Here is a 24,365-nt window from a genome sequence, read left to right as displayed (position 1 = left end):
CCCCGTGCCGCTGCCCCTCCGTCTGTCTCTGCGTTGACACAAGTGCGCTGCTTGGTTTCACTTGGGATCCGTGTTTTCATTCTTTTTGTGCTCTTTTTTTTCTTTCTTTTTTCCTTCTTTCTTTCCTTTGCGTTTCTTCTGCTTGTGTTATCAGAGGATGATGCTTTTATTGACAAACTGCCCGCGTTTGAAAGGCGCAGTGAAACGCCGGCAGGTACTGTACTAGCAGGGAGTTTTCCAAAGAATTCCGCCTTCGGAGCGGCACCCACCGCTCGCAGCACCTTGCATGACAGTTTCTCAGTGACTCAAAGGACTTGGAGGTGGAAGGTTGGCACCTCCCGAATTCCAAAAGGTTCATTTAGCAGCTCCAAAAGCTGTCTGCCCCCTCCCGCCCTCACACCCTGAGATATTCCAGCGTGGCGCCTTTGACGGGAAGGGGAAGCTCCAGCTAGGATCCGCTGCTCTGTGTGCGTGTGTCCGGTTCTCTGCCAGTGTCGTGTCCTGAGGTGCGAGAGCAAACAGCCACGTGTCGCTGTCCCCGAGTGTCACTGGGGGTGGCACACGGAGCAGCATCCCGCCGGGAACGCTGAGCTCCGCGCCGGCGCAACCCGGAGCGCGCGAGCCGACAAACCTCTTCTACCGCGGCCAAAAAATAATTTAAAAAGCGAGAACACCCCTGGGAACCGCTCACCCAGAGGGCAGAACGACTCTTCCATCTGGGCTTCCATAGCTTTGCTCCCCGCTTTCTGTCCCCCGAGCTGGCGGCCGGGTGTCGCGCGCTGTCCCTGCACGTGTGACCGCCCTGCCCTCCCCGTAGCGACATTAATGACCTGCTCTGTGACTCACACTGTGTCCTTCTCTCTCCCTCTCCTAAACCTTTCCCATCCCGCTTCAACTCCTGGCCATACAGAGAATGAACAGCCTTCCCTCGTTTGGTTTGACAGAGGAAAGTTTTATTTGACTTTCGAAGGTAAGTAGTGCAAAGCACGCCCGGTAACCGCTCGCTCCCCTCGCTCTCTCGCTCCCGGGGTTCCCTTCCAAGGCTCCATCCAATCCAGCTTTCCAGGCTCCATCCAAGCCAGTTTTCCAGGCTCCATCCAACCCAGCTTTCCAGGCTGGCTCCATCCAACCCAGCTTTCCAGGCTGGCTCCATCCAACCCAGCTTTCCAGGCTCCATGCAACCCAGCTTCCCGTGCGGAATGCTATGCCTAATTAGATGACATCGCCAGTCCGACCGGAATCGTTTTGATTTGATTTGTGCCATTTGTCCCGCTGATCTCTCTTTTTTTCTTTTTTTTTTTCCCTCATTGATTTCACTTTCCAAAAGCAAAGAAAAAAAAAATCCCACCCAAGCAAACCAAAAGCCCAAAGGAACGTTGGGAATATTCCCAGACGGAGGTGAAAAGCAGGGAGCGGAGCCGCTTGCACTGCTGAGGAACCTGACTCTGCCAGCCAGGGCTTCTCCCCGCTCGCTCCCGGAGATGGTTGACTGTGGAGAACTCAAAAAGGGCCACATCTGCTCCTCCTCCCCCCTCCTGTCCCCTTTTTGGGCAGGAATGGCTCTGGGGATGCGCTGGCACTGCCAGCACCACCCCGAGCTGCGCCAGCTTGTGTTGTTGGGGTGCTCGGTTGGAAGTGCTGGAGGTTTTGGGGTCTCTCATGGATGAGGGGCATTGGGGAGGATGCAAGGAGGGGAAAACCTCGGTTTGGGGCTGATGGCACCTTCTCTGAGTGTCACATCCCACACAGGACAGCCCCCCGAGGCTTTGGGGGCAGCTCATCCCGCAGGCACAGAGCCAACGTTTTCCTTTTATCCACAGAAGGAAAAGCAGCGGGGAGGGATTCCCACAAATCCCCAGGAAACACCTGGGAGCTGCTGTGGTGCCTGCAGGCAGAGCTGGGGGATGTCCCATGTGGGATTCCCAGTGCCCCCTCCAGCAAAGGACATGCCCGGGATGGCACTGCCTGGCTGGGGAGAGGCCCAGGATGGCACTGCCGGGCTGGGGAGAGGCCCAGGGTGGCACTGCCGGGATGGGGAATGGCCCAGGGTGGCACTGCCTGGCTGGGGAATGGCCCAGGGTGGCACTGCCGGGATGGGGAATGGCCCAGGGTGGCACTGCCTGACTGGGGAATGGCCCAGGATGGCACTGCCTGGCTGGGGAATGGCCCAGGGTGGCACTGCCTGGCTGGGGAATGGCCCAGGATGGCACTGCCTGGCTGGGAATGGCCCAGGGTAGCACTGCCTGGCTGTGGAGTGGCCCAGGGTGGCATTGCCTGGCTGGGGAATGGCCCAGGATGGCACTGCTGGGCTGGGGAATGGCCCAGGACTGGCCCAGGATGGCACTGCCTGGCATGGGCTGCTTGGTTCCATGGAGCAAACCCATCCTGGTGGCAGTGAAGGCTGAGCAGCAGCAGAAGGCAGGGATCAAGGTGGTGACTGGGGGGTTGGGTCCTTCCTTTCCTCCTTTTTCCTTTTTTCCACTCTGACAATTCCCACTTTGAAGTTCCTGCTCTGATGGCATCTCCCAGTTTAGACCCAGGAGGGGTCGTGCAGGAGCTGCTTCCTCCTGGTGCTCAGGACAATTTCCAGCCAAAATCCTTGTTTGGGTTTCCTTTTTTGGGGGCTCTTGGGAGCTCTGGGAAGAGCTGAGGACAGCAGGCACAGCCTTATCCCTCAGCATGAATATTCCAGCCCCACATTCTCCCTGCTCTGTGCTTCCTCCCTGCCCCTCGCTCAGTCCAGCACCAGCACTGCACATTTGGGGCTTTTCCTGTGCCTTGGAATCTTAACTTTGTGTTGGAATTCTTGGGCTTGGTTCTGGTGGCGTGGATGGTCTGGAGCTGGGGTGGGATTCTCCTGGGGATGCAGGAGTGTGGGGCTGCCCCAGGATCATCCCCCAGCCCAGCAGGGAGCTGTGGCACTTCCACACGCTGCATGTCCTGATTTATCTCCAAATATTTCAGCCCAGCTTGAAAATAAAAACAAGATAAAGCTCGTGTGCAGGGACGTGAGAGGAGATCTGCTGATTTGGCATCTGGAACGCAGGGCACGGAATGCCAGAAGGGAAATTATGGTTTCTCTCTGGATTTGGGTTTGTTTCTGTTGTTTTTCTTTTTTTTTTTTTCTGTTTCTGGTGGCAAGATCCACATGCTTGATGAATGTGGGGCAGCTTGTCCCTGTGTGGAAGGAGGTGTGGTGATGCTGTCATGTTCTGGGATCCCTGGCTACTCCACAGCTGCATTTTCCACCTTTTGTAGGGAAAAATAAGGCAAATTAAGCTGGTCTGCTGCTTTATGGCTGGATCCAAAGCTCCATAAAGTGGATTTATTTTTTTGTTTGTTACTATTGTTGTGCAAATGAAATATTTATAAAAGTGACTTTTGAAGGCAGGTTTGGAGCAGAGCTGTGCCCCAGCAACTGGATTTGTCTCTCAGATTTCTGGACAATAATTGTAATGCTTATAATAGTTTATACTTTTCTTTTATAGTGAAAACATGAGTGTAAAAATTAATTTGTTCCCTGAAGCCATGAAGAGAAGGATTTATGGATTCATGAGGGAAGAGTGGGGGGAACCAAGAACTCCAATTCCACCCCCATGACCTTCAGACCATTAGAAACGAGGATGTTTTGTTGTTGCTGCTGCTGAGATGGACTCAGAGGGACAGAGGGAAAAGGAGAGATGAAAAATGAGGAGGAAAGTGTGGTGCTGTGGCAGACCCCTGGCCCACATCCCACGCCCTGGCACGGGCATTTGGGAAGTGGGATTTTCCTTCTCCAAGGAATGATGATCCCATTGCCAAGCCCTGTCTTGTGCCTTCCCTATGAGACAAGCCTGAGGCTCCTCTGCTGGTTGGCACCTCTGGTTCCCCCCTCCACAGCCAGATTTGGGTGGGTTTGGATCCCATCTGGTGAGGCCACACCTCGAGGGCTGTGTCCAGTTCTGGCCCCTCAGTTTGGGAAGGACTTTGAGATGCTGGAGCTCATCCAGAGGAGGGAACGAGGCTGGAGAGGGGCTGGGAGCACAAACCCTGTGAGGAACCCCTGAGGGAGCTGGGGGTGCTCAGCCTGGAGAAAAGGAGACTCAGGGCTGCCCTCAGCGCTCCCCACAGCTCCTGAAAGGTGCCTGTGCTCAGCTGGGGCTGGGCTCTGTCTGCAGGCAGCACTGACAGAACACAGCACACAGCCTCCAGCTGTATTTCCAAGGGAAATACAGGCTGGATAGCAGGAAAATGTTCTTTACAGAAAGGTGATGAAGTTCTGGAATGGCTGCCCAGGGAGGTGGTGGAGTCACCATCCCTGGGTGTGTTTAAAAAGCCTGGATGTGGCACTGGGTGCCAGGGTTTAGCTGAGGGGTTGGGGCTGGGTTGGACTCCATGATCTTGAAGGTCTCTTCCAACCCAGTGATCCTGTGAATTCTGTGATTCTGTGATTCTGTGAATTCTGTGAATTCTGTGATCCTGTGAATTCTGTGATTCTGTGATTCTGTGATTCTCTGAATTCTGTGACTCTCTGAATTTCCTGGTGGATGCAGTGGGAATATCCCCCTGCCAGGGTATCGGCCGTGTTTGATGCCCTGAGGGGTGTTGCTCTGGGTGGGGAGCAAGGATTTGCTCCCAGTGGTGTCTTTGGGAAGGATTTTTAGGAAATGCGTTGTCCTGCGCGCCCCCTCAGTCATGGGGTTTTGGGGTGTGGTATCCCATGGTTTTGGGGAGCTGCTCGTGCCCTCATTGGAACTGTGCCTGTTCTTCAGTGGGAATTCCACCAGGGAATCCCTGATGGATATGCTGGGCTGAGGAGCAGGAGGCTCTGGGCTCGTTAGGATAATTAATGTGTGTGTGGCCGTGGGTGAGGTGGAGCAGCAGGATCCACTCCCGAGCACCCCCATCCCCATCCCGGGCTGCAGCTGGAACCCCGGATTCCCCCGAGCCCCTTTGGCTGTGTGACCCACAGGGACACGTCTGGCTCCATCCCTTCTTTGCACTTTTAGGCTGCATTAGGCTTGGGAAGGGAAAATCCCTCATCTGTGCCTCGAGGAAAGAGCACTTAGGGTTTATCCATTAATGCCTGGTGCCTTGGGGAGCTGTGAGGATTCCTCCTGGCTGTACCCACACTCCAAGTGTCACTGAAGCACAGAAGATGCTGCAATTCCCAATTTCCTGCTCCCAAACCCCGGGCAGCAGCAGAGGAAGAAGGGAAGGGATCATTTCTGAGGATGGCCCAAGCAGAAGGGCTCACCAGGAACGTGACACATTTTGCTGGGCTTTGCTTCCCCCTCATCCTCTGCCTGTGGAAGTGCTGCCATTCCTGGAGCTGGCTTTGGAATTCCTGTGGCTTTGGAATTCCTACAGCTTTGGCTGGAGCTGGCAGGTGCTCCTATGCTCCGAGCAAACCCTGGGCTGGATCTGTCCCCCTTTCCACCCCCCTGGCAGGGGTGGTGATGGACTGAGGGGGTCCCTGGATAAGCTGCTCCTCTGGAGTCCTTTGCTGTTCCTTTTTGGCTGGTTTGGGGCAAAATAATCCTCGTGCTTCACCCGGTGTACAGGATGTGGTATTTAAAAAAGGTTCCAAAATGGTTCATTGCAGGAAATAGATGAGGCTGAAGGGCGGTGCCAGGGCAGGGAATGACCTCTCCAGGATTTTTTGTGTGTCTGTGGGATCAACACCTTGGATATCTGGGCTGATCTTTGGATACTTTCCATAGGGAAGAGGTGTGGGCTTGGCAGTGCCAACCCCTTGGTGGCAGGCACGGGACTTGTGATCCCCTAAAGGGTTTCCTGCACACCTGGAGCTCCTGAGGAGCACTTGCAATGATGATTTCATCCTCAAATGTCTTTTGGAAACAACAGTTCCTGGCCAGCAAAGGGAAACCTGTGTGTGATCCTGCAGGGCTGAACTATTTTAGAGCCTGGCAAGCGTCCAAGGATGCACAGCAACACCAGAGCACGCTTTTCCCCTTTTCCAATCGTGGAATCCTACAATGGTTTGGTTTGGAAAGAACCTTAAATCTCAGCTTGTTCCAACTTCAGCTATCACAGCTGGCTGCTGTCCAGGCTGGCCTTGGACACTTCCAGGGATCCAGGGGCAGCCACAGCTGCTCTGGGAGCTCTCAATCTGTGCCAGCACCTCTGTTTTTCCGGGTTTCTGATGATTTGCAGCTTTCCTGTCGGGCACTGAGGGTTTCAGGAGCGAGTGGGGTGTGGAGGATGCTCCGGGCATCCACAGGGCAGGAGAAGAGAGCAGAGCAGAGTGTGCTGGGGATTGCAGGAGCCCCCTCAGCCTGGGGGGACACCAGGGGCACACTGCCAACACCCCGAGCTCCCCGGGGGTAACACAATGAACCCCCCAGCCCCTTTTTACGGGGCCCAAAAAGCGACTGCAAAAACTGTCATGCAAAGCCTGCCGTGTGGCAGCCCCGCATGCTGCTCCCGCCCGGCCACTCCATCCTTTTCTTTGCTTGCTTTTGGCAGCGGGGCTGGGGAGGGGAGGGGGGCAAAGATCATTTCCCAAATGTTTTGAAAGCCTCACCCGAAGCCTGGGGGGTTTTTGGGGATGGTTTGCCCGTGGAGTCAGGCTGGGGGCATGGTGCCAAGGGGGGCTGCTGGCTCTGTTGCAGGCTCGTCACGAGGCCCCAGCCCCCTGACCATGGGGGCACAGGACACCCTGCCCGTGGCCGCCGCCTTCACCGAGACCGTCAACGCCTACTTCAAAGGGGCTGACCCCAACAAGTAGGTGCTGAGCCCTGGGGTGTCCCTGCCCCGACCCCCGGGGGTGTCCCTGCGCTGGGGACAGCTGGGGGGTGACCAGGGTTTTGTCAGGGATGAGGAGGGGGGCTGAGGCCTTCCTCTGGCTCTGGTTCAGGAGGTTCTCCAGATGTTTTCTGTCCCATCTGAGGCGCCAGAAATTGATACCTTGAGAAGGCTGACCCAGAACTGAGACTAGATGGTGTTCCAGAATAAATTCGGGATTTATCCAAAGGATCTCCTCCATGGATCCACCTTGGGCAGCACCAGAGCCCAGCCAGGGCTGCACCCAAATGAACCAAAATGGCCCCAAAATGCACGAGCGCTCCCGGGGGCTCTCCCTGGGATCAGTTCTGCTCCATTGGCACCTTGGAGTTCATTGTCCCATTCCAGCTTCAGCCCAGGCAGTCCCACCCTGCTTGTTTTTCTCTCTCCAGCCCACGGTGTTTGTGCTCCTGGGCTGAGATTTGGATCATTTGTCCTTGGTGCCCAGCTGGAGCAGGAATTGTTTTGTGTCCCTGCTCTGTGCAGAGAGCTCAGCATCCCCTAATGTGAAACTCAGAATTACACACTAAAACAGCTCAGAATGTGAAAATATAAAAGCCAAACCTGAGGACAGGAGGTGGTGTGGCCTGGGGTGTCCAGGGGCAGGGCACTGCTGCAGTGCCCCATTTCAAAATGTTTCTGCTGTAGGAAAGGGGGGTGAGGACTTTGTGTGAGGAATCTCAGAGAGCAGCACAGGAAGGGTGGCAGGGGAGTGCAGCCTTTCCCTCCCGTGCCTGGCCAAGACGGGATGGCATTCCAACAGAAACCTTTGTTATAAGACCCTCTAATAGATAAAACCCAAAAGGGCAGAGCAAAGACAAATTAATTTCACTGAAATACCGAATCACTGAATGACAGCAAAATCAAGAAGCCTCAGACAGGGTTTATTGAAGAAGATCCCTGTCAGCCCTTGTGCTGTTTCTGCTCTCTCTGAGGCCACCAGAGGCTGGGATGTGTTGGGTGGGGAAGGAGGGATTGTCCCACACCATCCCTGGTGCCAGCCCTCCCTCCTGCTGCGTTTGGAGCCCCGTTGCTGCCCTGGCTCTCTGTGCTGCAGGTGCATCGTGAAGATCACGGGGGAGATGGTGCTGTCCTTCCCGGCGGGCATCACGCGGCACTTCGCCAACAACCCCGCTCCGGCCGTGCTCACCTTCCGCGTGCTCAACTTCAACAGGCTGGAGCACGTCCTGCCAAACCCCCAGCTGCTCTGCTGGTGAGCCCTTCCCCCAGCAGCATCCCAGGGGAAGGGGGATTTTGGGGAAAATGGGGTGTTTGCGAAAATATGTGGCCTGAAGTGTCTTCCTTGGAAGCACGTGCTGATTTGGGGAATGAAACTCTCAAACCCTTTAAGAGTTGATGAGATCCCTAAATGGTTTGGGTTGGTAGATCATCAGGATTATTCTGATATCGGGATTATCCCATGGGCAGGGACACCTTCCACTGTCCCAGGCTGCTCCAGCCCCAGTGTGCAGCCTGGCCTTGGGCACTGCCAGGGATCCAGGGACAGCCACAGCTGCTCTGGGAATTTCATCCCAGCCCCTCCCAAGGAACAATTCCCAATTCCCAATGTCCCACCCATCCCTACCTCTGGCAGTGAAGCCATTCCCTGTGTCCTGTCCCTCCATCCTTGTCCCCAGTCCCTCTCCAGGCCCTGCCAGGGGCTCTGAGCTCTCCCTGGATCCTTCTCCTCTCCAGGGGAGCCCCCCCAGCTCTCCCAGCCTGGCTCCAGAGGGGCTCCAGCCCTGCAGCAGCTCCGGGGGTTCCTCTGGGCTCTCTCCAGCAGCTCCAGCTCCTGCTGATGTTGGCCCCAGGGCTGGGGCAGCTCTGCAGGTGGGGCCTCACTTGGGAGGAGCAGAAGGGCAGAATCGCCCCCTTTCCTGCTGCCCACACTGGGGGATCAGCCCAGGACTTGGGAGGTTCTGAATCCCAGTGCAGATGGATCAAGACAAGCTGGAGCTGTGTGGGAGGGAGCCAATGTTCTGGGACCCTCAGTTGAGGAAGGACATTGAGATGCTCGAGCACATCCAGAGGAGGCCACGAGGCTGGAGAGGGGCTGGGAACACAAACCCTGTGAGGAACGTTTGGGGGAGTTGGGGTTGATCAGCTGGAGAAGAGGAGGCTCAGAGGAGACCTTATTGCTCTCCACAACTCCTGAAGGGAGGTTGCAGACAGGTGGGGTCGGTCTCTGCCCCCCGGCAGCGCTGACAGAACCAGAGGACACAGCCTCAGCTACGTCAGGGAAGGTTTAGGTTGGATATTAGGAAAAAATTTTTCACCAAAAGAATAATAAAATACTGGAATTGTCTTCCCAGGGAGGCAGTGGAATCACCATCTCTGGATGTGTTTAAAAAAAGACTGGACTTGGCACTTGGTGCTATGGTCTAGTTGTGGTGTCAGGGCATGGGTTGGACTTGATGATCTTCCAAGCTCGTTATGCTGTGATTCTGTGATTCTGTAATGTTCCTCGGGGGTGGGATTGTGTGCAGCCCCTGTGCTGTGCAGAACAGCTCTCCTGCCCAGACAGCTGATCCAAAAGGCTCCTTCTCCTCTGTGCAGTGACACCGTGCAGAGTGACTCCAACTCCAAGGAGTTCTGGGTCAACATGCCAAATCTGATGACTCACCTAAAGAAGGTATCGGAACAGAAACCTCAAGCCACCTATTACAATGTGGATATGCTCAAATACCAGGTAGGGTTTTTTGGTTTTTTTGTTTGTTTTTGTTTTTTTTTTTTTTTTTGTGAGATAAAACTGTGACAAAAAAAAAAAAAGTATGCTGATTATGGCTGTAAAAAATGGTCAATGTAAAATAAAAACTGGTCAGTGTAAAAAATGGTGTTTCCCTAGTGCAGAGTGGAGCTGTTGTGAGGTGGGGGCTTGTCCCACTGTCCCTCCTGTGTGGCACTGGGTTGTCTGGCTTTAAGCCCGGTACTAAATTCAGCGGGAATTCAAGGGCTTGCCTCCCAATGCGATGTCCGCGTCTGTAAAATGGGATTTCTCCCTTCAGCCCTACGGAAACTAAATGTTTTTTCTGTCATTTTGGAAGGTATCTGCCCAGGGTATTCAGTCTACTCCATTAAACCTTGCAGTGAGCTGGCGGTGTGACCCTGCAAGCACTGACCTGCGCATCGACTACAAATACAATACAGAGGCAATGACCACGCCTGTAGCTCTAAACAACGTCCAGTTCCTCGTCCCCGTCGACGGAGGAGTAACCAAACTCCAAGCTGTGCTTCCTCCTGCTGTCTGGTAGGGATTGCTCATCCTGCCCCTGCCCAGAATCCCCGTCCTGCTGCAGCAGGGTCTGTGGGTGGGAGCTGGGGACACGCCGGGCACCCAAACCTGCCCTCCTCTTGTAGGGGGACGCCTTTAACCCCACTCTGATTCCCTTTCTCTTGCCATTCCCACAAGGAAATGGTCAGGGGTGAAGGGAGAAGTGCGGGAGCAGAGCATCATCCCTTGTTTTGTGTTTTGGCTGCTTTATCCGGGGTTTAGAGGGATGCACAGGCAGGCACCAGCACAGGGTGGGAACAGTGGGAGCTTGGAGCAGCCTGGCACAGCGGGAGGTGTCCCTGCCATGGCAGAGGTGGCACTGGATAAGTTTTAAGATCCCCTCCAACCAAAGCAGTCCGGGATTGTGGGATGCACGGAAGGACGTGTGGCCGTCGCTGCCCTAGGCACAGGCACATTTCCATGGCTCTTGCTCACCTGCAATCCTCATAGCAATCATACAAATATTTTGTTTGGAAAAGCCTTCTAAGACTATCAAGTCCATCCATGAGCCCAGCAGGTGAACTTTCACTTGCTTTGAAACCCAAATCCAAGCTCCCAGAATTGCTGCTCCAGAGGGAAGCACCTGAGTAGTTCCCCCTCCTCTCTACCCACCCCCAGCCTTTAGCAAAATTCAGATTACTCCCTGGCAATTTCTTGATTCCTACAGAAATGATCTTCTCCGTGTGTTTGCAGGAATGCCGAACAGCAAAGGATATTGTGGAAGATCCCTGATATCTCCCAGAAGTCAGAAAACGGAGGTAACCCTGCCAATATGCACGTCATGATCTCGGAATCCTTCAGGCAGGCACAGGCCCAGACACTCGGGATCCTGCTGGGGCTTGCTGGGGACAGAGCTGTTTAATTTTGGAGCTCAAAAAGCAGGGCTGCGTGCTTTGCCAGCCACCTTGGCATCCCGAGGGGCATTCACACACCGGGCTGGGATGTGGTGGTGTGCCAACCCCTTGGCTGCCCTCCACCCCGAGGCTGGGAGGGTTGCTCTCTCCCGTGAGAGGTTTTCCACGTGGGATGTGTGAAAAGCTGAATCGTGCTGGGAGTCTGAGGGGGTTTGGCTCTGTCCCCCCGGTGCCAGCCCCTTCTGGCCGTGCCCTTGTCCATGATGGGAGGATGAGGGGGTTTGGCTCTGTCCTGGTGGCGCTCTGGCTGTGCCCTTGTCCATGATGAGAGGATGAGGGGGTTTGTTCTGTCCTGGTGGCACTCTGGCTGTGCCCTTGTCCATGCCAGGAGGATGAGGTGGTTCTGCTCTGTCCTGGTGGCACTCTGGCTGTGTCCTTGTCCATGATGGGAGGATGAGGGGGTTTATTCTGTCCTGGTGGAGCTCTGGCCATGGTCTTGTCCATGATGGGAGGATGAGGGGGTTTGGCTCTGTCCTGGTGGCACTCTGGCCATGCCCTTGTCCATGCCAGGAGGATGAGGGGGTTTGTTCTGTCCTGGTGGAGCTCTGGCCATGCCCTTGTCCATGCTGGGAGGATGAGGAGGTTCAGCTCTGTCCCCTTGGTGCCAGCCCCCTCTGTCCATGCCCTTGTCCATGCCAGGACACTCCGGTGCCCCGGGCACTCATCCAGCTCTTTTTGGGGTTCCCATGGCAGGTGTGGGCTCGCTGCTGGCGCGCTTCCAGCTGGCCGAGGGGCCCAGCTCGCCAGCCCCGCTGGCCGTGCAGTTCACCAGCGAGGGCAGCACCTTGTCCAGCTGCGACATCGAGCTGGTGGGCGCCGGGTACCGCTTCTCCCTCATCAAGAAGAGGTTTGCAGCAGGTGGGTGCCTCACCGGCGGCTCCTCCGAGATAAAGTAAAAATGTAACAGCGTAGAAATCCGTTTGGATTTAGGTGAAATGTGCTGCTTTGGGTTTGCTAAATATGCTGTTTAGTCTGGTGACTGCAAGCCTAGAAAATCTTATCCTAGCTAAGAAAAAAGAATAGAAATTTCCACACTAAAGACTCCTCAGACCTTGAAATGCACAAAGCAGAGTAACCCAAGAATTCTTTCTGTACTTTCTGACAAAAACAAAGTACGAGTGTAACTAGCTGTAAGTATAACATAAAATCAGCAGAGTGAATATGCATTAACCTATTATTAAATTCTATGCATATGGAAATTAGTAAGGGTAATAAAAAAAGGATTGGGAGTTCTCAGAGGTACACATGTCCATTAAAGGGCAATGAGTCCCCACATGTAAATAAACACACCCATTCCCTACAAATCTTCATTAGAATTATAAAGTTTAATTTTTCATCCATGTTTCAGTGTCCCCGCGGGCAGGGCGGAGACAGAGGGGCAGCAGCTGCCCTGAGTGACATAAATCCTGCTGCCACCTGCCAGCCTTGGGTCTCATGGCTCGTGCCTGCTCCTGCACGAAAGGCAGGCTGGCATCTCCAGGGCACCTCCAGGAAGAGCTTGTGCCCCGTTGCTGCAGAGAATATCGAGGATTTTTCCTCATGGCTGCAGAGAGTAACGAGGATTTTTCCTTAATGCTGCAGAGAATAGAGAGAATTTTTCCTTATAGATGTTTTTTCCTCATGGCTGCAGAAAATAACGAGGATTTTTCCTTAATGCTGTAGAGAATAGTGAGAATTTTTCCTTATAGATGTTTTTTCCTCATGGCTGCAGAGAATATTGAGGATTTTTCCTTGTGCTCATGGCTGCAGAGAGTAATGAGGATTTTTCCTCATTGCTGCAGAGAATAACGAGGATTTTTCCTTAAGATTTTTTTCCTCATGGCTGCAGAGAATAACGAGGATTTTTCCTCATGGCTACAGAGAGTAACAAGGATTTTTCCTTATGGATTTTTTTCCTCATGGCTGCAGAGTATAACAAGGACTTTTCCTTATGCTCATGGCTGCAGAAAATAACGAGGATTTTTCCTCATTGCTGCAGAAAATAATGAGGATTTTTCCTTATGGCTGCAGAGAATAACAAGGATTTTTCCTTGTGCTCATGGCTGCAGAAAATAACGAGGATTTTTCCTCATTGCTGCAGAAAATAATGAGGATTTTTCCTTATGGCTGCAGAGAATAACAAGGATTTTTCCTTGTGCTCATGGCTGTAGAGAGTAACGAGGAATTTTCCTCATTGCTGCAGAGAGTAACAAGGATTTTTCCTTATGGATTTTTTTCCTCATGGCTGCAGAGTATAACAAGGATTTTTCCTTATGCTCATGGCTGCAGAAAATAACGAGGATTTTTCCTCATTGCTGCAGAAAATAATGAGGATTTTTCCTTATGGCTGCAGAGAATAACAAGGATTTTTCCTTGTGCTCATGGCTGTAGAGAGTAACGAGGAATTTTCCTCATTGCTGCAGAGAGTAACGAGGATTTTTCCTTAATGCTGCAGAGAATAGTGAGAATTTTTCCTTATGGATTTTTTTCCTCGTGGCTGCAGAAAATAACGAGGATTTTTCCTCATTGCTGCAGAGAATAACGAGGATTTTTTCTTATGGATTTTTTCCTCATGGCTGCAGAAAATAACGAGGATCTTCCCGTGGGCAGGAAGGGCTGGTGGAGGTGGGCAGGAACTCCTGGGAACCAGGGCTGCTCCCTCCCCCAGCTGATTTCTGATCCCGTTTCCAGGTAAATATTTGGCGGATAACTGATGGAAGCTTATGCAAGTCTATGGAAAATACTATGGAAAATACCCAAGGACTGCTGTGCGTGGAACGGGTTTTAATCACAGTTTAAGGAAAATGAACTAAATCCTGCACTCGGGACATTTCTGTTGGAAGTGTCGACAACTTTCAGCGTTTTTTTTCCTTGGAAAACACCGTCTTGACCAGTCCTCCAGTATTTACTTCTAGATGTAACATTGTTAATGGTTTTAAAATGTAATTATTGTATTTGTAAATTGTACTCATTCCAGTAAGGCTGTATTTTGGCAGTTAGACACTTGAGTTTTAGCATTTTACCATTCATGAAATGGATGTAATTTAAACTGTGGTATATAAATCTAATAGTAGTACTGTTGAATGGCACAATGCTTACCGAGGTAGATTGCATTTTGTCAATATATACAATTTAAATACGATACTGGTAGCTGTTATGAAGGGGGTGCCTCATCAAAAGAGAGTTCAGTAGGGCCCACGGGCTGATTTAATTTTCCTTCAGTCCTTAGTACGTCTCACAGCGATCAATAAAAAGCTCAGCCTTCAGGTTCAGCTGGTTTAACTCCAGAAAAATATTCTTGGAAAGGAGGAGGTTCCTAGGACAGTCTCCCAGGAAGGAAATCTCACTTCTGCAAGGAGTATTTACCCCAAATTTCCAGCCCTGTGTTCTCTTAGAACTGCAGACTCCCTGTTGGAATCCCAGCAGCGCTTCCCTGCCCCATGCCCGGGTAATTTTGGGGACAGAGATGAGGAAAGAAGCAGCAAAGAGGCACAAAATGTCATTTTTTGATTTGAGGATGCATTTTCCCAGCTGCCTCCATTCCGTTGTGTTTTTGCCTTGCTTTGCTGGCTTTTTTCTGCCTTTCTCCCCCATTTTTTGAAAGCTCTACGGGTTTAGAAAATGCTTTAAAGAAATGCAGCTGCACCTGCTTGTCTATTTTAGCACTCAGGCAGGAAAATGTGCGTGGAAAAACACAGGGAAAGAATTCCCCAGGGAGCAGGAGCAGCACTGGGGGTGTTGGTATCAGCCAGGGCAGGAGCCCAGCTCGCCAGAACTGGGAGCAGCTGTCTTGTAGAGATGGGAAAACATGTGGAAGGGCTAAACTGGGGAATGGGGGACAAAATATTGTCCCTCTGTGTTCCCCCTGTGCCACTGGGTGCTGCTCATTCCTGTGGATCTGGCTCTCATCCCACTCCTGGCAGCGTGGTGAGAGCCTTGGTGGCATTCGTGGTGCTGCAGCTGCTTGTTAAACAGCAGAATTTGGCAATTTGGGAGAAGAAAAATGAAGGAATCTTTGTGAAATTAAACACAGATGCACAGAGGAGCAGACACCAAGGGGGTGCTGGGGCTTTGGGAAAGTGTAAGGTGACAAAAATGCTGATTTCCCAAGTGTTGCCAGGATTACACTGGTAAACAGCCTGGGCATGGTGGGAAGTGCTCATGGAGCAGTCTGATGAAGGAAAACTGAGATCTGTGCCCATCTTGAGAGATTTTGGGAATCGTGGGGGATATTTCAAGCAGGAAATGTTGGGATATTTCAGGTGTGAGGTGATTCCAGGCTGAGATCTGTGGATTGAGCTGTGTGAGAGCTGACAGAAGGCAGCAGCAGGAAAGGAAAAGCACAATTCACTTCCCACATCCTCACAGATTTTGGGAGTGCACTCCCCAGTGTTCCACTCCATGAATGATTCTCCCCTGAACTGGAAATTTGTATCAAGTGTGGAGCTCACCCCTTTCTGACACAGAAACCCCAAGAATCAGGTTGATGGTGTGTACAATTGCTCCAAACCCATCCTTCCAATAGAGATCTATGGCACAGACCTGAAAAAAAATGGATTTATAATGTAAATATTACCAGAACATAGAGATTTTACTTTATATTTAATCTGAAAGACAAGGTGTTTACATTGGCATTGGGTTTCTGAGTGCTTTTTAAACAGAAAAACCCATAACCCAAAGCTCCCAGGCTCATCCTGTTTGAGCTGGGGAACAAAACAGAGGTCACTTTTTCGGGACACAGCCCTGATGGCCTGGAGAGAGAGATGGGAACAGCCTGGGACATTTTGTCCTATTTCTGGGGGTGGGATGTGCCAGCACTCCCAGCCCCACAGGTGGCAGGTGACACCAGCCCTGTGACACTGGGACCAAAAGCAGCGATTTGGGACAGGTTTTTCCATCCTGCTCTCACCACTTTTTGGCTGAGTGTTTTCTCAGAGTGCCCTGGGCTTTGTTGGGAGTTTGGTGAGAGCACTGCCTCCAGAGAGGGACCTGTGCTCAGGGCAGTCAAGCTCTGCAGGCTTCACCTCGGCTTTTAGGAAGGAAAATCTGTGTATTTTCAGGGAATTCTTCTGTTTGGGCTTGTCTGACCCCTCACAGAGAACAGGGAGGTGAAATGGCACCGATTTGGTTTCACAGAGATCCCAGACTGGTTTTGGTGGGGAGGGACCTTAAAAATCCTCCTGTTCCTTTTCTGCCATGGCAGGGACACCTTCCACCATCCCAGGCTGCTCCAGCCTGGCCCTGGGCACTGCAGGGATCCAGGGGCAGCCTCAGCTGCTCTGGGAATTCCATCCCAGGGAACAATTCCTAATTCCCAATCTCCCACCCATCCCTGCCCTCTGTCAGTGAAGCCATTCCCTGTGTCCTGTCCCTCCATCCTTGTCCCCAGCCCCTCTCCATGCCCTGCCAGGGGCTCTGAGCTCTCCCTGGATCCTTCTCCTCTCCAGGTGAGCGTTCCCAGCTCTCCCAGCCTGGCTCCAGCCCTGGAGCATTCCCAGAGCTGTTTCCCAGCAGGGCTTTTCCCAAGGCAGGCTGAGCTGGAGAGGGGCTGAGCCCTCTGGCACTGCCCAGCCCTGGCACCCCTGGGCTCGGCAGCACCAGGATCCATCTGGGTGAACAGAAGGATAAATAAAGGAGGTTTTCAATCCTAAAAATGTGAATGCATGCACAGAAAGGCTTTAGCTCTGCTCCTTCTGTGGATGTTCCCCTTTAGACTGTCCTCAACCTCTCCCAAAGGAATTTTTCCTGGGAATTTGGCAGCCCACACCTGCAGAATCAAGGTCCCCCTGGCAGAGCAGGAGAGTTTTTCCCCATGGACACCTTCACACTTGGAATCTTACATGGCAGGAGCGGGAAGTCATTTTTTGCCACCTTTCTGCTGTTTGTTGCAAGCAGTCACAATTCTCAGCCAGCTCACGGTGCTCCTCACAGGAGACCTTTCAGAGCAGTTCTCTCCATTAACAATATTTCTTAGTAACTCTGAAATCTCTCAATAGTAGGAAAAAACACCAAATAATGAGCTTTTCATTTGGTGTCTGCATTTGTTCTTAAATGTCACTGCCCTGTTTACATCTTCTTGGTTCTGTTGTCATTCAGTATTCCAGTGAAATTAATTTGTCTTCACTCTGCCCTTTCAGGTTTTATCTATAAATTTTTTTTAAAATATGCCAGTTTCTGTTGGAATGCCCTCTCTCTGTAGCCAGGCAGAGCAGGGATGGGAAGGGAAGGTACAGCCCCCCTGCCACCCTTCCCGGGCTTCCCCCTCCAGCAGGAGCATCCTAAAAAAAGAGTTACCACCTCTTTCTCCCAGCAGAAGCATTTTTAATTGCTGGAGTGCACTGAAAAGGTGACAGGTTTTTAATTTACCTAAGAGAGAGTCAAACATTTTTTTTCCCTACCCTTTTGTGGTTTTCATGTGAAAATATCTCAGTTAAAACCCCTAATTTTGAAGTTGTCATGACCAAAATACGTAACACCATCCTGTTGTACTTCCCAGGTTAGGAATGACTGTCTCAAAGATTTCACTTCAAAGCCAGAATTCTTCTGTTCCTCTTTCCCTCACGGTTTCCCAAGGAAATGAATCTGTGTAGAGGCAGGGAGGTTTTATGATAATCAGGATTATTCCAGTCAGGATTTTAATTCTTCTTTCACTGCAAGGCAAGGGAAAGGTTGGCAGGAATACTCCCTGCTCCTGCCTGGCTTCCCTTGTCCCTTTGGGAGGGGTGATGCTGCTGGCAGTGGTTCTTGGAGCCACAAAATTGGTGGTGATGCTCTTCAAAGGCTTGGGGACGAGCAGGATGCGGTGGAACACCCCAGACCCCAGCGGGGCTTTGGGGTGCTTTGTCCATCCCTCAGAAATCCCAGGTTTGCTGGGAATTGCTGGGGATGTGCTGCCCCCATGTCGGGCTCCTCATCCATGCAGGAAGGGGTTTTTCACTCCCAACGTTCCAAGGATGATGAAATCCCCCGGGTGCTTGGATGACCTGGAACAAACAGAGACGTGGCGTGGTCTGAGCCAGGATTTGGTTTGGGATGTGCCAGGAAGCTCCCAGGGCTGGTGGGAGGAGGGCCCAGGATGTGGGACAAGCCCACTGTGACACCCCAGCAGTGAATCAGATACCCCCAGGCATCACCCTGGACCACTTAACAAACTCCCTCGTGTATAAAATGTTTATAAATATTTGTGGATGAAGATACACAGGTCTATTTTTAAGATTTAAGTTAAATAAGTTAATGAATGGCTGGCCTTTTCTGCCTAAACGTGCAATGAGATATATTATACCTTTAGTCTACGATGGCCTAGGTACTGCTTAGTCTGTGATGAAAACTTTGCTGCTTTCCTACTGTTCTCAGAGAAAAAAAATAAAAAACAAAAAAACAAAAAAACCAACCTATAAAAGACGTACAGGTTTGTTGCACAGGGACTACTGCAGCGAAGCTTTGTATTTGACCACTGGTAATATGAATGTGTTGTATTGACTTGTTGAAGATAATCATGAAACAACATATTTTAAATGTTACTTGCCTTATAGATTAGAGTACGACTATGTGGATATCATTTTTTGTAAATACTGTTTTTTATAAATGTCTCTCCTCCATCCTCCCCGTCACCGATTTCATCGACTCTCAAATATGCAATTATTTACCATGCAGAGCGTTGTGACAAAGAAATCCCCACATCAGAACAAAGTTTATTCATTCTATACATAAGAACCCCATGAAATACCCAACTGAGTTGCAATTTAAATGTGATTATTATTATTATTTTTTCCCTTGAAAATAAACAAAAAAACGTACAACATTTCCTTTTCTGAGCCAGTTTTGCTTCCATGTGCAGGGGCACCCAGAGGAGCGGGCAGAGGGATTGAAGGCTGGCCATGGGGCCACACAAAATCTTTAGGTTTATGTAGGGACATGTGGGGACATTTGGAGGCCATGGGGCCACACAAAATCTTTAGGTTTTTGTGGGGACATGTGGGGACATTTGGAGGCCATGGGGCCACACAAAATCTTTATGTTTATGTGGGGGCATGTGGGGACATTTGGGGGCCATGGGACAACACGGAATCTTTAGGTTTATGTGTGGATATTTGGGGGCCATGGGGCCACACAAAATCTTTATGTTTATGTGGGGACACGTGGGGACATTTGGAGGCCATGGGGACACACGGGGAGCTGTGGGGACCTGTGAGGGCTGTGGGGACACACAGGGGCCGGTGGAAACCATGGGGAGCCGGGGGAGCCGCAGGAATTCACCGCCGTGAGGGCGGGAATGGCGGGGAACGGGAATGTGAGGGGACGGAGGCGGGGAACGGGAATTCGGAGGGATGGAGCCGGGAATAGGGAGGGATGGAGGCGGGGGACGAGAATTGGGAGGGTGGATCCGGGGAACGGGAATTCTGAGGGTGGATCCGGGGAACGGGAATTGGGAGGGCGGGCCCCGCTCCGGCGCCGCCTCCGCCCCGCAGCTGAGGGCGATGGAGGGCGGCGAAAGCCCCGCCGAGCCCGGCCCGGGTGGGTGTGGGGTTGCCCCTCCAAAATCCCTCCAGCGCTGCGATTTTTTTCCTTCCTAACCTCGGGCTTTGCCCCGCAGGGCCCGGCGGGCGCTTCCCGGCGGCGGCGGTGGAGCGGATCCTGCGGGATGCGGTGCGGAGCGCCCTGCGGGAGCGGCGGTACGAGCCGGGGCCGTGCCGGGAGGCGGCCAGGGACATCGCCGAGGTGGGATGGGAACGGGACTCCTGCCCTGAGGGCATCCAGAGCATCCCTCTGGCAGGGCTGGGACCCTGGCTGGGTCAGGAACCCCCCTGGACAGAGCCCCCAGAGACACTGCCTGTGATCTCTGTCCGTGGAAAAGAGTTTTCAATCTTACAGGATGAATTACCAGCTCTGAGTATTTGATATGAGTAATAATTAATAATTCAATAGCTCTGGACGCTGAATTGTTTTTCTTTATCATTAAAAAAGAAAATCTTATTAACTTATAGACTTTGAATGGAAGAAAAGACTGATTGTTGAAATCCTGGTTTCAGGCGGAATTTTCTTTATAAAAACCTCTTGTGCCAGGATGGAGTGTGTGGGCATGGAGGAAAACCTCTGCTGAGGCTGATTCCTGGTGCTGACCCTGGGCTCGGCTCTGCTCTTTCCCTGTGGCTGGCTAGATAGAATTTAATTGCAGAATAAATATTTTATTTTTTCCTTTTAACTTAGCTAGACAAATTCTCATTTATAACACATCTAACCCCATCCTCTTGTCAGTTTATACCACTCCCCCTTGCCCTGCTGTAAACCCATCCCCGTTTTTGGACACGTGTGGACCGAACCTGTTTTTCTCCGCAGGCTGTTAAGGCGCAGGTGAAGGCGCTGGGGGTGCCCAGGTACAAGATCGTGGTGGTGGCACACGTCGGGCAGCTGGGTGGGCAGAGCCTGCAGATCAGCAGCAGGTGCCTCTGGGATCCCCAGAGCGACACATTTTCCTCCTACGTGTTCAAGAACAGCTCGCTGTTTGCCGTGGCAAACGTCTATGGGGTGTATTTTGAGTAGGGAGGTAGTCGAGTTTAGCAGCAGGAAAAGTTAATATTCAGCCTGATTCTTCCTAGCCCTGTTGTTGAAAATACCTGTGGAGGACCTGGGTGCTCTCACCTGCTTTGAAATGTGAGCCTTTGGGTGAGTGACAGAGCTGTGCAGCTGCTTTCAGAACTTGCTCTGTAGGGGAAATATTTTCAGAATAATGCCTGTAAGTAATGTTTTCCCTGTTCTCCCCCAGGAAACCTTACTGGAAGTATTTGGATTAGGGAGTGAACCATGGGTTTTGCCTGCCCACTTTTGGGGCTGGTACTGATGGTTCTAAGTCTCTCCTGGTGTGGCCGTTCCCCACCGAGGTGGGGTCTGGCTCACCTTGCTCTGGATCTAAACCAGATTTTTTGTTACCCCTATTTCCCAGCTGAAACCTGCTGTTAGGTTTTCCTGAGTCAGAGAACAAACCTGTCACAAACTGCTTATTTTATTACATTTTAGGTGCAAAGCTGAAACCAGAACAGTAGTTAGTTGGGGAGAAATACTTCATGTACTCATGACTAAAAGTTTAACTCTAACCCTCTGAACACTGTGAAATGCATACAACCTGAAGCCTCTTGCTGGTGTGCACTGTGACATTTAACACCCAAAAGCTACAATTAAAGAACACAACTGAAAGAACTGTGGTTTATGTCATGATAATTTTAATCCCTGGAAGCTGCAGCACCGAGCTGCTGCATTTCAGCACAGGGAGCTGATCTCTGTCCTGCTGCAGCCCACGTTGCAGCAGGATGTGGCCAGCAGCTCGGCTGCCTCACGCTTGTGGAGCACAGAAACTTTGCTGCTGTTTTGTAATTCTTGCTCAGGTTTGACGTCCAGGGGTTCTCTGTGGGTCCCCAGCCTCGGCTCTGGGTGTGAGGAGAAGTCAGCATCATCCTCATCCTCGTGCAGGAAACGCTGGGGGTTTTCACTCCCTGTGGCAGGAAAATGAGAAGTTAAAAGTCAGGGGAAGGTGAGTCATTTGTGCTTTTTATCTTTACTAGAAAGACACCAAGGGCCAGCCAGGGAGATTGTTAGTGTTGGGAAACACATAATCACAGGATATTATTATATGCAGGTGCTTTTATTAAGAGCTCTGGGAATCAGGGGCACAAACCCAAATCTGACTCCGCCATAAGTTTCGAGCTGAACGTATTTTGTACTCTATCGTTATGTAACTTACACATTCATTATTAAACTTACACTGTTCTATTGTATACATTGACATGAGTTTATAGTGATTTTTCTTAGGTCCATGACCACAGTTTCACATGATTATTCTTTCTGATTAAACAGTAATTATATTTAATTACTAAACAGTCGTCACATCTAACAGTTATATCAATTATCATGTACTAGCTACATAGTACTATTTCTCCCTGTGCTAAAGGTATTTATCTTTCCAAGGCCTACTAAGCTTATTTATTTTTTTCCTGTTAACCCTAAATCTCATGATTTTAAAACCCTTTTACTATCAAGATGAGTGTTGCCCTCTGACATGAGCCCCACATCACAGACTCCTCACTGAGGAGCAATCTGTGATCAGCGTGGTAAAACCAAGGAGTTCAGGGATTTATATTGAAGTGTCCTGTGGTGCCCTGAGTCCTACACTGATAAATTTGCTTCTCCAGGAAAAGCTGGGATTTGATGTTAAGCTGGACCTGGGGGGTTCCTGAATTGCAGGTGCTGCATTAAGGCTACAGCTGCCCCAGAATTCTCACTTTTCAAAAGCAAGGTTCTTCAGCAGATTTTGGGGAGGGGGTTGCCCATGTTACCACTCTTGTATTTGTTTAAAGCTGCTGCTACAAGAGAATTCTCCAAAAATGCAGGTGTGAGAAGTGCAGAAAGCCTCTGTTGCTGTCATCTGCCTCTGTTACTTTCTTGTTCTCTATTTATTTTAGTCAGAGTGCAGATTTCTAGCTGTGCATGTAACAGTTGAATTTTCTGACTATCAAATCAAAAATTTCTGAGTATCAAGAAATGTGCTAGTAAGTATAAATACACACAAAAGCATGTGAAAGTGCTTAAATTGCAGAGCAGATATTCAGCATGCTTTAATTACAAAGTTTTATAAAGTTTCTGGTTTCTAGTGGGGAAAGTGAAGACCACAGGATGACACTTGCACTGACAGCAGCAAAAAATCATCACTGATTTCAGCAAAATTGTCACTGAAATGAGACAGCAGAGAGATTTTCAGTGACAGCCTTGCCTTGGATCCTGTTCCTCAGGTGAGCTTGGAAAATCTTGGTTTGAATTGGTTTTTTTTTTGCAAAATAGCCCAGGAAGGTGAGCCAGACAAGGTGCAAGGAGAGGGAACACGAGCACAGCCTGTGCTGGGGGGCTGGAGCTGCAGGGATGGAGGGGAGCAGGGGCTGGAGCTGCAGGGATTTTGGGGGAGCAGAGGATGTGCTGCTTCCCCATCCCTTGGGATGCCCTGGGGTCAGGAGAGGGAACTCAGCCCGTGCTGGGGGGCTGGAGCTGCAGGGATGGAGGGGAGCAGGGGATGCAGTTTCCCAGGGGATGCTGATCCCAGGGGCTGCTGTTTCCCAGGGGCTGCTGTTTCCCAGGGGCTGCTGTTTCCCAGGGGCTGCTGTTTCCCAGGGGCTGCTGTTTCCCAGGGGCTGCTGTTTCCCAGGGGCTGCTGTTTCCCAGGGGCTGCTGTTTCCCAGGGGCTGCTGTTTCCCAGGGGATGTTGTTTCCCAGGGGCTGCTGATCCCAGGGGCTGCTGATCCCAGGGAATGCTGTTTCCCCATGCCCTGGGATGCCCCTGGGATGCCCCTGGGATGCCCCAGGACCCCTCAGACCCCACAGGCAGGAGCAGCCCAGGGGTCTGGGGCTGTACTCACCCCTCAGGTCCTGGTGCCTCCTCCAGCGCGAGCCGCCACAGGTGAACACCACGGCTCTGATGAAGTCTCTCCCACAGAGCCTCACCTTGTTCCCTTCCCCTTCCCCTCCCCGGGCCAGCAGCAGCAGCAGAGCGAGGCAGCCCAGAGCCAGCACCGTGCCCCTCATGGTGCCAGCGTGGCCAGGGCAGCAGGGACCAGCTGGGGAATTCTGCTGGGCCTTCCCATTTATACCGACTCCACTCCCCTGGGTTCCAGCTCGCTCTGAGGGTGGCAATGTTTGCTAAAAACAAATAAACTGCTTGTTTCTGGTCATCTTTGAAGTGCTTCAGGATCTGTCAGGGGTGAAAGATTTCGGAAGTGTACGTAGGTGCTTTATGGGAACGCCCGAGGTGTAACAGTTTATGGGGTATGGCTTAGGTGGATGCAGGTAAGGTGTGTCCTGCCAGAGCAAAAGGCTGTTTGTGATGGGATTTGTCCTCAGGGGGTTTGGTGTCTGTGTTCCCCACCCAGCCTGATGCCCAGGCCTGACTGGGGTCTTTTTGTGTCAGTGATCCCAAAAAAAATGGAATGTACTCCTTCCCATGATGTCTGCATCGTGCACCTCTTCATGCCCCTGCCTTGGTCACTGCTAACTGGGGTCACTGGGGAAACCAAGCAGTGCTGGGAAAATCCACTCCAGAGGGCTTTGTGCCACATGTTGGTATCCCAGCCAGGAGTCCCAGTGTGCCAAGAGACGGGACATGATCCTGCAGCACATGGAGCTGAGTCTGCTCTGGGAGCAGAGGTTGGTTCTGAGTTATTGGTTCCTAACCTTGGCTTCAGTGTATTTACATCTCCATTAAAAAATCCTTGCAATAAAATGCCTCTAGGATGAAATGGCTCAATTATATGGTCAGAAATTCCATGTTTAAGGACAAAATACAAGAGGAACTTTGGAGATCTTGAGGCCTTCCTAGCACCACAAAGATTTTCCAGCACCATAAAGTTACAGGTAATTGATTTTCACTGTGTGCAGGG

At 51.4% G+C, this 24,365-nt stretch overlaps 3 protein-coding genes and 1 long non-coding RNA gene across 5 annotated transcripts in view; 2 read left to right on the top strand and 2 right to left on the bottom strand.

Moving 5' to 3' along the window:
* The window catches only part of SGIP1 (SH3GL interacting endocytic adaptor 1), a 56,217-nt gene extending 37,466 nt beyond the window's left edge, over nucleotides 1-18,751 (top strand). For both annotated transcript variants that reach the window (XM_072932615.1, XM_072932614.1), the window contains 8 exons: nucleotides 911-970; nucleotides 6,615-6,726; nucleotides 7,844-7,999; nucleotides 9,343-9,475; nucleotides 9,831-10,033; nucleotides 10,751-10,815; nucleotides 11,665-11,829; nucleotides 13,642-18,751. In XM_072932615.1, coding sequence (XP_072788716.1) covers nucleotides 911-970; nucleotides 6,615-6,726; nucleotides 7,844-7,999; nucleotides 9,343-9,475; nucleotides 9,831-10,033; nucleotides 10,751-10,815; nucleotides 11,665-11,829; nucleotides 13,642-13,664 — 917 coding nt within the window. In that variant the 3' untranslated portion in view covers nucleotides 13,665-18,751. The remainder of the gene's footprint in view (nucleotides 1-910; nucleotides 971-6,614; nucleotides 6,727-7,843; nucleotides 8,000-9,342; nucleotides 9,476-9,830; nucleotides 10,034-10,750; nucleotides 10,816-11,664; nucleotides 11,830-13,641) is intronic.
* Nucleotides 16,126-24,365, bottom strand: part of LOC140684596 (uncharacterized) — a 141,691-nt gene continuing 133,451 nt past the window's right edge. The window contains exon 2 of the long non-coding RNA XR_012057065.1: nucleotides 16,126-16,185. This is a non-coding gene — a long non-coding RNA (uncharacterized lncRNA). The remainder of the gene's footprint in view (nucleotides 16,186-24,365) is intronic.
* DYNLT5 (dynein light chain Tctex-type family member 5) lies at nucleotides 19,278-21,144 on the top strand. The gene is made up of 3 exons (XM_030278581.4): nucleotides 19,278-19,464; nucleotides 19,544-19,668; nucleotides 20,287-21,144. Exons 1-3 carry the CDS (start codon nucleotides 19,278-19,280, stop codon nucleotides 20,488-20,490), a joined length of 516 nt encoding a protein of 171 aa, XP_030134441.4. The 3' UTR covers nucleotides 20,491-21,144.
* Nucleotides 21,151-23,514, bottom strand: INSL5 (insulin like 5). The gene is made up of 2 exons (XM_041717731.2): nucleotides 23,349-23,514; nucleotides 21,151-21,437 (listed from the first exon to the last, which is right to left on the bottom strand). Exons 1-2 carry the CDS (start codon nucleotides 23,512-23,514, stop codon nucleotides 21,205-21,207), a joined length of 399 nt encoding a protein of 132 aa, XP_041573665.1. The 3' UTR covers nucleotides 21,151-21,204.

Source organism: Taeniopygia guttata, chromosome 8 (genome assembly GCF_048771995.1).
Source record: "Taeniopygia guttata chromosome 8, bTaeGut7.mat, whole genome shotgun sequence".
Classification (NCBI taxonomy): domain Eukaryota; kingdom Metazoa; phylum Chordata; class Aves; order Passeriformes; family Estrildidae; genus Taeniopygia; species Taeniopygia guttata.
Note: the sequence above shows the minus strand (reverse complement) of the source record. Positions and strands in the feature narration are given on the sequence as shown.

Excerpts from the sequence above, each read along its gene's own strand:
- INSL5 (XM_041717731.2), bottom strand. The coding sequence starts at position 23,514 with ATGAGGGGCACGGTGCTGGCTCTGGGCTGCCTCGCTCTGCTGCTGCTG. Across the intron at positions 21,438-23,348 it reads GAGGCACCAGGACCTGAGGG|GGAGTGAAAACCCCCAGCGT; the intron begins GTGAGTACAGCC and ends TTCCTGCCACAG.
- DYNLT5 (XM_030278581.4), top strand. The coding sequence starts at position 19,278 with ATGGAGCCGGGAATAGGGAGGGATGGAGGCGGGGGACGAGAATTGGGA. Across the intron at positions 19,465-19,543 it reads CCCCGCCGAGCCCGGCCCGG|GGCCCGGCGGGCGCTTCCCG; the intron begins GTGGGTGTGGGG and ends TTTGCCCCGCAG. Across the intron at positions 19,669-20,286 it reads CGGCCAGGGACATCGCCGAG|GCTGTTAAGGCGCAGGTGAA; the intron begins GTGGGATGGGAA and ends TTTTCTCCGCAG.